General features: G+C 42.4%; 1 protein-coding gene across 1 annotated transcript in view; it reads right to left on the reverse strand.

Moving 5' to 3' along the window:
• LOC104023982 (S-adenosyl-L-methionine-dependent tRNA 4-demethylwyosine synthase TYW1) overlaps window positions 1–10,802 on the reverse strand; it is a 115,306-nt gene extending 104,504 nt beyond the window's left edge. The window contains exons 1-6 of the mRNA XM_075719762.1: window positions 10,668–10,802; window positions 9,819–9,956; window positions 9,144–9,245; window positions 8,189–8,383; window positions 7,115–7,396; window positions 5,772–5,894 (exon numbers count right to left, since the gene is read on the reverse strand). Of these exons, the coding sequence (XP_075575877.1) occupies window positions 5,772–5,894; window positions 7,115–7,396; window positions 8,189–8,383; window positions 9,144–9,245; window positions 9,819–9,956; window positions 10,668–10,802 (975 nt within the window). The remainder of the gene's footprint in view (window positions 1–5,771; window positions 5,895–7,114; window positions 7,397–8,188; window positions 8,384–9,143; window positions 9,246–9,818; window positions 9,957–10,667) is intronic.

Below are 10,802 nucleotides of genomic sequence, written 5' to 3' on the forward strand. Positions count from 1 at the left end.
CATTCATAGATCTCAAAGCCCTTTACAAAGACTCATCAAGAAAGCCAGTATTATACCACATGTCAAAGACAGAATGTCCAGCCAGAGGTTACCTTTAAAGTGTTTTTATCTTTTTTCCCCTCTTTTTCCTTGGGCACTCCCAAGTCTTACATAGAAAAGGCAAGCCTCAAGATTTCTTGTAATGGTGTTTATGAATTGTAATTCTTTTCAATAGCCAAGGTTTAGAGAAGAAAGATTTGAACACAGAAAAGGGGAATAGTAAAGTGTCCCTGTGACAAATCCAGATTTTAGTGCTATAAGTAGTCTCCAAGCAGTTAAATAGCATTTCTTAAAGCTAAGCTTTAAAATGTAGCTACATTTTAAAATGTAGGATCACACTGAATTCTGAGCCACAGTAGCAGAGGTCAAAATCTAGCCCAGAGACTGAGATGTTGCAGATAAGAGCACATGTTCCCTATAGGTATCTTTCACCCATTAAAAGTTAGAGAAAGTTTTTGGAGAGGTCTAAATGTGCACATTATTTTTAGCTGTTTCTAAATCTGACAGTTAAGTACCCCAGCCTTACTCAATTTGGTTAAAATATGGCTAACAATTCCTGCATACTCTGAAAAGTTTCTGCCTGTAACAAAGTTGCATACAACACTTTGTCTGTAAACCTTACACCTTAAATACCTTACACCTTAACACTCACTGACCCATTTCAAATAAAACTCCAGCCAACTTCATTAAAAGTTTCTTCACCCAGTGTCAGCAAGGTTTGGTCTTCCATAGCAGTCATACTCTCACAAAGGGCTCTTAGGAAACGTTGCAAGCTGTGTGACTTAAAATCCCAGTGGTGGTAAATGGCTAATGTAGGATGACTTTTTAGGGAAGCGTGCCAAAGGAGATCAGGAAACCTTCCCTGTGGCAAATGGACATAGAAGTAAACAAACTTCTTTAACATACTCTCTGCGACATATTTTGTTTCCTGTAAATTCAGTCTCAGTCTTGCTCTCTCGCACACACCCCTCCTCTGTATTTACATTGCAAATGTGACTATCAGCATCATTAAACTTTTTATTTTAGAAAACAAGAACATTAATCTCAAAATTGTGTCAACAAAATATACCCATTTGATTACTTCCCAACCCATCCAAAAAAATTAGGATGTTATTATTACTATTATTCATGCCTGCAGTTTATAAATATGAAGGTTAATAAAGCCATTTCATTCCCTGGGAACAAGTCTAGATTGATCTTTCTAGTTTATCACAATCTCCCAGCTGTGGGAGATAATCCACATCAAGAAATGGTGTCCCTATGATTAATAGCAGTCTTGCAGGCCACAAACATACCCATTAGCTTTCACATTATATCTGATAAATACACTTCAGGGAAGTAACTTTGGAGGACAGGGGAAGTGTGCCACAATTGTAAAACTTACGAGTCCACTTACTTATTAAATCCACTAAGAACCACCACTGCCTTCTGCTGCTGCATAAAAGCAATTTGAAGAACAGGACGAGGTTCTCAGCCTAAAAAACAAGCAGCTGGAAGGGTAAATGCACAGAAAACCCAGACTTTAATCCAACTAGCTGTGCATCATCCAGCCCTGCCTGGCACCACAGCCTTGGATCTTCAGGCACCTGAGAGAAGCAGCCTTAGACCTCCCCAGCCCTCCTTCAGGCCATGGCCACATTACCCACTGCTGAACTTTCATGCCTAGCAATTCCCTTCATGAAAGCATAGGCATTATCTGCACTGACATAAAGGTTTGATTCTAGTTCAGGACCCTAATAAGCATCACCTGCAACTATATGACCTGCAGCAAGTCCCAAAAATTTAATTACTCAGAAAAAAAAAAGGGCTGGATTTTAGCAGCTATGAAGTAGTCATCACCATATAGTATGAGATTTAGTGACCAAAGTGTAGAATTCACCTTTGTATCAGCCATCATTTTATACATTTGAATGATTTCCTGTTGCCACCCAACCTTGTGCTAATTTTTCTGCTCAGATTCAGTGTGCAGAAGGCACCATCACCTTGAACTGTGTATCTTTACCCTCAGAAGCTCTTTAAAAAAAAAAGTCTATCTCTTTTCCAAGAGACAGTATGTAATAGCTACAACTCTACTAGGAAGAGAGGTTCATGCATTTACCTTGAAGTCCTGAATCCATCTGCCTGATCCAAGAATCTGCAAGAATCCAGTACCTGTCTCAAGCCCTTTGACAATATTTTGTAAAGTACAATGAAGCTGCAGCATATGGGGGGGAAAAAAAGCTGTAAAACAAAACTCAGCCTTCATTTCCATCAAGTCAAGCAACAGGAGATTGATGCAAAATTAAATTAAGATCACCTGCAGAGATGTGAGGAAACATTTATTAGATACACTCACCTCCACAGCCTCACCCTGCCATCCCATAAAAGGCAGGACAACAAGGAATCATGACTGTGACTGCACATCTGTCTTATCTGCTAGTGATTCTCACACATACCTGCAAAAGAGGTCAAAGCTGGACCCTAAAACATTTCAAATTAGCTACATTGCACAAGGCAGAACCTGCTATTCTATCTCCCATATGCAGGAGTTAATACACAACACTGACATCCACAAAACCCATGCTGAAAACCGTTAGGCACATTTCAAATCGAAGTAACTCTGCATATGAAGAAGTGTCTGCAATACAACCCTGAAATACACAAGTTTTCTTCAAACTTGCTATATGCATAGTTCAGATACAAAAACCCAAAGTACTTGCATGTCTTGGTAGGGATTACTGCAAGACGACAGTGATTACATCAGTGTAAAACAAAAGTGTCAGACTAACTTTACACAGCTCAAAAACATGGCTAAAGGGACAACACAACTCATCTGAGAAAGAAAATTTCTCATCACACAAACTCATAGCCACTAAAGTGAGGATGTGACTTCAACCAACAGGTACTGGATTTAAACAACTATATCTTCCTACCTAGGAGCAAGAGAGCCTGATCATGATAAGTTACTTTCATAAATGCAGATCATCCTGCTCTTTCATACCAAGTTTTCAGCATTTATTTTCATTATAACTGCACCTATGGGATCATTTTACAATTCAAGTGCTTGCATAAACCTGTTGCAAGTCAATGCACACATTCCCCAGGAGATTCACCACCCAGACAAAGTAATTCTTTCTCCCAGCTAATGATACAGATAGCCATCAGTTCAAGCTCCCTCATGAAATATTTACACAGCTATATACTGCCATCACTCTGGAAACAAAACCCCCATTCAAGAGAGCTGCGGATTTACATCAAAGTCACCGAGGGCCCTTTCTGCTCTGGTTACAGAAGCATGAAACCAGAAACTTAGATTGCAGCTAGGCTGATCAGCCATGCAGAACAGGAATAAAGGGGCCAGTAATGAGAACTGCATCGTTTAAGGTTTCAAAATTAATCAAAAAACTGGGACATGACTACAGCAGCACAGTTCAGTGGCATCAGCAACAAAGAAAGGCTGATCCACAGTTTTAGGGCCTCCCATCTCACCAGCTGACAATAGTTTGTATCCAAAAGGGCCAGGACACTTCTACAAACAGTAAGAGCACACTTCCAGTCCCACACGGACACTTACACTCTCAGGATTTAACTACTTGCAGAGGCAAGAGGGCAGCATTCAGCTGTCACAGCAGAACAACTGTTTGCCATCTCCAAGGAAAAGGCAGCAGATCAAAAACTGCAGCTTACAACTCCAGATGAGCATCTGTGCTGAAACAGAAGCTGTCCCTCAGATCAGAGGGGCTACTTAGGTCAGAGCCATGAGAACCTGATCTACACAGAGATACTTAGTAATTTGTATGTACAACATGCAGGCCTCTCACCACTCAGAGCAATGAGAAAGCTAAGGCGAAAGTAGTTAATTGTTTGAATCATACATCAGCCAAAGTCATAGAATCGTTTAGGTTGGAAAAGACCTTTAAGATCATCCAGTCCAATCATTAACCTACATTACCAAGTCCACACTAAACCAATCAAGGGTAGACTAGACTAAACCATGTCCCAGAGTGCCACATCTACCTGTTTTTTGAATGCTTCCAGGGATGGTGACTCCACCACCTCTCTGGGCAGCCTGTTCCAATGCTTGACTCAGAGAGCAATGAGTTGTCACTGCCTATGTATAAAACCATACCACATTGACTTCAGCTGTGCTCACTACACAAGCAAGGAGCATGAGAAGCTAAGAGCAGGAAGTATTTTATTGCTGTGCTCACTTTTTGTTGGTAAACTGGACTATGATATGTGGTTTTCCTACTCTTTGATCACGGTGTTGCCACATTTTATCAGTCAGTGAAAACTCAATGCCTAATTTTTCATAAAACTACTGGACAACAGCACCTCCCTTCCCTGGTCTAAATCATCTCCCAGGGCATGCTGCTACAAAAAACCACCCCACAGTTCCCTTTTTGTCAGTGACCTCTAGTGGTGAGCACATGCAGGAGGAAGAGGACCACTTCACAGCACAGCTACACAGGGAGAAAGACTGATCCTTTCTCCCTCCAACAAAGAAAAGCCAAACGGTTCATCCATCCTTCTCTTGCAAGCTGCAGCACACAAGTTGATACAAGCTCAGAGACGGGAGTATGCACACAGCAGTGTGCCTTGCCCCCAAGTCCATGGGGCCACCCTCCTAGTGTCAGTGTTACAAGCAGCAAGCAGGAAGCATTTTGCCTCTTTCCCCCTCCCTAAGGTGAGGAACACAGATCCCCATGCTCCCCTGGTAACCCCCTTCCCTCCTAAACATGCAGCCTCCTGTGATCCAAGGCCTGACTTGCTGTGCCCCAGCAGCATCACCTTGGCTCAGACTGCTGAGGAGATCATTAAATTTCAGGAAAGAGCTGTGAGAAGCCCACACTGTAGAGGCATGCAAGATAAGGAAGGTGTAATTACAGACAGAGTTAGGTTTGCTGAGAGGCATGTGGATAGCAGCTCAAGGGTTCATGAGGAAAGACACCACCATAGGAGGATCACTAAGGGGGAAAAACAGTCAGCAGACGGCACCATAGTACATCACAGGACCATCCCAGCGCTAACTCTTCCCCTGCCAACTGCACGGCCAGCAAATAGGGTGCTGGGCACACTAAGGCTTAGCCTAGTAGCTATTTATATCCTCACTCCTTTTTGTGTGATACCCAACTCCTTTATTTGGTTAGATCTTGTTTGCAGACTCTAAACACAGAAAACAAAACATGAACAGAACCACACAGAAACAGAGATAGCAACACCCTGAAACAAAGCAGGAATCATGGTTGTCTTTTGACAGGCTCAGCACAGGTCAAATCAAGCTTGCTGGCTTGCTCTGCAAGCATAGCACCTCATCTTAAGGCAGCAGCAAGCAAGACAGAAACTCTTGCTTGTGTGTTACCACTCCACCAGCAGCTCTGCTCCCCATCACAACACATGCCAGCTGACGTACGCATGGGCAGGTCTAGTAACAGGATTTGTGTTTAGACACTGGACTGTGAATCACAGTGGCAGAAATGTACATTCAGATCTGGATGTTGGCTGTGGAAGTAATTTCTCTCACACTGAAAATAACAGGTTACCATTGCAGCATTTGCTCAGTGAACAAGTCACAGTTAGTCAGTAACTATATCCAACACACCTCCAAGTATGGGTTTTTTTGAGAGAGGTTCTCCAATAGCTCATATTGTGCTCTCCCTTTAACTGGACCCTACAGATTCAAATCCAGCAGGCAATATTTTAATCAATTCAACTGATCAGTGACAAAGACCTGGCAGTTCTAACAGTAGTACCTTTGCTTTCTTCATGTGGCTCATGATATTGCCAAGATCTTCAACATCAAGAACAGAATTTGTGCCTCCAGCTTCCTCAGCATCAGCCTCCTCCTCACTACTGGTTTCAAACAACTCCTCTGCCTGTGTAAGAGATCAGAGAAAAAAAAAATTAGGGATGTATCTGAATGTTAAACACAAGACCTTCATCTGTGCTAACCAGTGAAATCAGCTCTCACAATCAGTAAAAAATAATTAAAACCAAGAAATAGCCTACCAATAGCCTATATAATGTATATGAGATGCATTTAAACTTGGGGCTTTTATCAGCATGTATTTTTAAGAGTTCAGTAGCACACAGACTGCCTGAAACTCAGTCCAGATATCCTGCCTCCAGACTGCTATTTTCCTCATGTGCCTATCTGACCACGAGAGGTCCACACAGAGGAGTCCAACTCCCACTGCGTACTATGATGATCTGGAAGGCTAAATCCCTTTAACTCCTCCAGGTGCTCCTGCCTGAATGAACAGCGAGTAAAAGACCTGCTTTCCAAGTCAAACTCTTCACAGAGCAGAAAAGTTGTCTCCCTTTCTGTATACAGCCAAGGTATAGCACAACAGCATTGGTGTAACAGCAAGACTTACTCCTCTTGTTTCTGCAGCAGCCAACACACTCAAACGCACTCAGCCAGAAGAGCCCCTGTTTTCCTACAAAATTCAACATAGCCATAGGAATCATTTCCAGCCCACAATAAATGGCTTGCAGGGAGGATTAAAGTGCCATAGCAGCTCTGAGCCTTGCGCTGTAGAGCAAGGGAGAGGATTTCTTATTCAAAACCTGCAATCAACGAACACTCCAAAAAGACATACAGATGATTACAGGCAAACACATTCAAAGGAAATACAGGACTTGCTCAGGTAACACCCCCCCAACTGCCTTTGGAAAAACCTTGGGATGCAGGCAAAGCACCTAAGCTTCAACAAGTTGAAGTGGAAGCAGGTTAACTGTTCACAGGGAACTAAATGCTTCACTTGACCATGAGACAAAGCAAAGACTCCGATGAGAAACCAGACTGGTTCCCTGGAGCATCTGTCACAACATATACCTTCCCCTATTCAAGGGGAGGACTTCCTCATCATACAAATGCCATCTAGCCTAGGTCCATCATTAATGCTTTGGTCCTTCTTTTTGGATGGCTTATTCTACCTGTTACCCGCTATGGGATCTCATCCCTCTTCCCCCTGTGCTCTACAAAGTATCCAGCTCCCACAGGACCCCTCTGGGTTTCGGAGGAAGGAGAGAATTCAAAAAGTGCTCAAGGGGCACTAAACCAGAAACAAGGCCCCGTGGATTTTGTCTCTACCTCAGTATTGTTGTATTCTGATGCCCTGTGTTCATGATCTGAGCTCTCTTTGCTCTGCTTCCCCAGAGATCTGCACTTCCCTTTCTTGCAATTCCCACTGCAGGGCTTCTTTTCCCCTCTGCAGAGTGCCTGGAGCCGACTGAGGAACTTGGCTTTCCAGGCTTCAAAGTCAGCCTCAATGCTGCCATGCTTGCTCTGGGCCACGTTGCAGTCCCCCTCAGCACGAGTCATGACACGGCTGGCACTGAGCATCCACAGCCATCTGTCAATATTTCTTCCAACCTAGAACAGGATGAAAGTTAGAGGGAAATTAAATGAAGCCCAAGTTAAACAAAGCAGACAATTAAGAAAGCAAGGACCAAGCCTGGAAACAGAGCTAGGACAGCAAAGCAGGGACTTTGGTCTCCCTCTCACCTGCTGACTCAGAGCACGGCCACAAGTCAGTCTGAATACAATACACCTTCAGGCTCCCATCTGAAAATACCTCTGCTATCATACTGATGTGGTAAGAGATGAGCTCTGGGTGCAAGTTTCTTCATGCAATGGTTGCTGGTCAAAATGTCCACATGTATAACACATTTCATGTGGCCCCAGCTATACAAATATAACAACCTGGTGACAAGTCATGCCGTTTTTCTGACTGAGATGAAACTAATTACCAGGCTAAGATATTGTCATATTTTACATCAGGAAATAAAGCTAAAGTCCACACAATACAGCAAAGTACCTAAGATAAAGGCCCTCTAAAGTAAACAGCAGCAAGTGAGAGGGTTTACAGGACTGTACCCTCATGCACCGATATAAATCTATCAAACCTCAGTAAGGATTTACCAAATGTATTACCATACCTTGCAGATTAATGCAGTGCTTATGGGAGTCCTTTCCTATTCAAAAGGGCAGCACAATTGCTTCAAAGCTGCACTGCCTGTGCCCTAAACCCAGCCTGTAATCAAGTCTGCACAACAGCTGCAATTCTCACACAAACTACCAGTATCATTCAGTTTTGTAGCATTTAAGAAAGGTTAGCCTTTCAGAGGAGCAGAAGTCAAAGGAAGGTGCACAGGACATACTTACTGTGTTGTAATGATCAACGTAAACTGAGTTTCCCAAGCCAAACACAGCATATCTCAGGCCTTTCAGATACATTTTGCCAAAGCGGAAGTCATTCGCAGCCTCTTCTAACCACTTGCAGAACCACGCTGCACTCTCAGTTGGCTGTCCATCTGTGTATGTAGCTACCAAGAACACACAAATGTTCCTGCTGGTTGTCTAATAACATAAAGAGAACAGAATAGAAAAGATCATGCATTTTTCAGAACACATTACATCAGGAAGAGAGCTGTAACACGTGGACAGTTGCAAGAAGTCAAAAGACAAGATTTTTGCTAAGTGGGTTAAGAATCTTTGGTGTGGGATGCTGCAGATGATAATTCCAATGGTGGTGAATGGCCATCCTTCCTGCAAAGCCATCCTAAACTAGCCAAGGGAGATCAAGCTGTCTTCCCCCTACCTAAGAGAGACATGGTAGTAAACCAGAACTGGACACCTACCTTCCCTACCCCAATCAACAGCTTCTTGAACAGACTCCTGCAACGATAAAGTCTCCCATGGATTCAAAAAAGCAACTATCAATATTTACAGAAGAAAAAAAATCATCAAGGATTACTCAATACAGATATGCTTCCCAAGAAGTTTCTAAGTCTTTGAAGGCTGCAGAATTATCACTATCTACCTGTTCTGGTTTTGAACCCCTCCCAGGTGTACACCATCAGAGACAGAATAGGGGAACCTGGTACAGCCACTGTCACATAACTCACACTGAAGTTACAGAAGTAGCTCATACAAAATCACTGCCAGTATCACAATATTCTACATGATCCTTTCCTAGTAATTTTCAGAATTCAGGTATTTTTCTGCTGAGGGTTGATGGGCTATACTTGCTTACGTAGAAAGGAAGCAGAAAGAAGAAAGAGCCTCCACAATCCCAGGAAAAGCTTGTATTTATTATTCATACTTATGAGGTACCTACCTCCTCTGCTAAACAATCATCTGGATCATAGTCTCCCATGCTAATGACTTCCACGGGCAAATTAAGGGAAAAAACTGCCTCAGCCAGATCTTTGGCAAATCTCTGAAAAAAAAAAAAAAAAGAAATGTAGAAAGTTATCAATTACTTCAACCCAACTATGACAAACATTAAACAAGCCCTGCCATGGCCAACAGTCACTAGATGTCTCCCAGCATGGGAAGAACAATGACACATGAGAACTGGACATTGGACCTATAATTCCTCACATTTAAAAAAGTGAAGTACACTGGCTGGAAGAAGAGAGTTACATGAATTTTAATGACTAATGATTTTACATGCACACACACAAATTAAATTTCTTTGAGAAAGAAAGCACCTAAACCAGCAGTTCCCTCTAACAAGACCTGCTGGCAAATTAAGAGTATATTGTAGGAGTAAATTTTAAGCTTCATAATCAATGTCTCTACTGTATACCCCACTTAAAGGGAGTAGAATAATTGTTACTTTTATATAATTTTCAATTATCTTTCATGTCAGGCAGTGACTTCTAACAAATGTTCTGATGAACTTTCAGGTGTTTACACAGTGCAGTGTTTCTAAGGCGAGCAACATACTTGAATCTCAACAATATTTCAAATCAACTTCAAGCATGCGAAAAAAAAAGTAACTTAATACCTTTGCTGTGCCAGTCTGAGACCCATAGAAAATCTTTACCCCAGCAACATAGACCTCCTTTGCCTGCAGGGTGGCATATCCATTTACTAGTTTGTCTTCTATTCCTTCAGAAGCTGGATTCCTATTGGATTTTTCAACCTAAGAAACAAGCACTATGTTTCATCACAATCCCTTTTCAAAGTGATGTTAACCCCATCTTCCCAAAAGCATTATAAATACATGTCCTGTGACCAGACTCTCAGCACTACACAAATGCAACAGTCAAAGCATTTTAGCTTCTCACACCTAGAGAAACACACGAGTAACTATTTCTCTGAACTAGGCCATGCTACAGTAAACTCATCTCACACACTGGGGAGGTAACAGGATCCAGCTGAACCCAAGAACCTCCCAACTCCTGCAGCAGAACTTCACTCACCTGCAGGAGGAGATTTTAAATTCCTGAATGGCCTAATCCCACTCCCATTGTAAACCCAGTCTAACCTTGTCATTAACATCACTGGAAACATGAATCTGAAAACACTAGGCACCAGCAAAGTGATTTACTTGAAGTGACAGAGCAACCCAGGCCAACACATTCTCTCAACAAAGAGTGAAGTGTTCAGCTGAGATCTGCTCTAACATCAGAGCAACGAGGGTGTTTTGTTACCCACAAACATAAGACAATCCAGACTGAGGATTATAACCATCAGATAACTAAACTACATTTGGGATTTGCAACAACCTAGGTGGGCCCACAATGAAGTAGCACATTTCACTGCACTAGCAGGTACCTTTACCTGGCAACTACTCACTTCCACACAGATTTTTGGGGTCTTCTCAGACAGAAGTGCTTACATGTTAACTCACCTTCTTTCTGGTTTTGGTGGTGGTGAACTGAGTAACAATCCAAATGCCAATCCCAAGAGCAACAGCAGAATAGATGTAAAATCTGTGCAGCCATAAGGACACCGTGCAAGTATAGAAGAAGTTCCACGTATCCAT

Source organism: Pelecanus crispus, chromosome 12 (genome assembly GCF_030463565.1).
Source record: "Pelecanus crispus isolate bPelCri1 chromosome 12, bPelCri1.pri, whole genome shotgun sequence".
In the NCBI taxonomy this organism is placed as follows: Eukaryota; Metazoa; Chordata; class Aves; order Pelecaniformes; family Pelecanidae; genus Pelecanus; species Pelecanus crispus.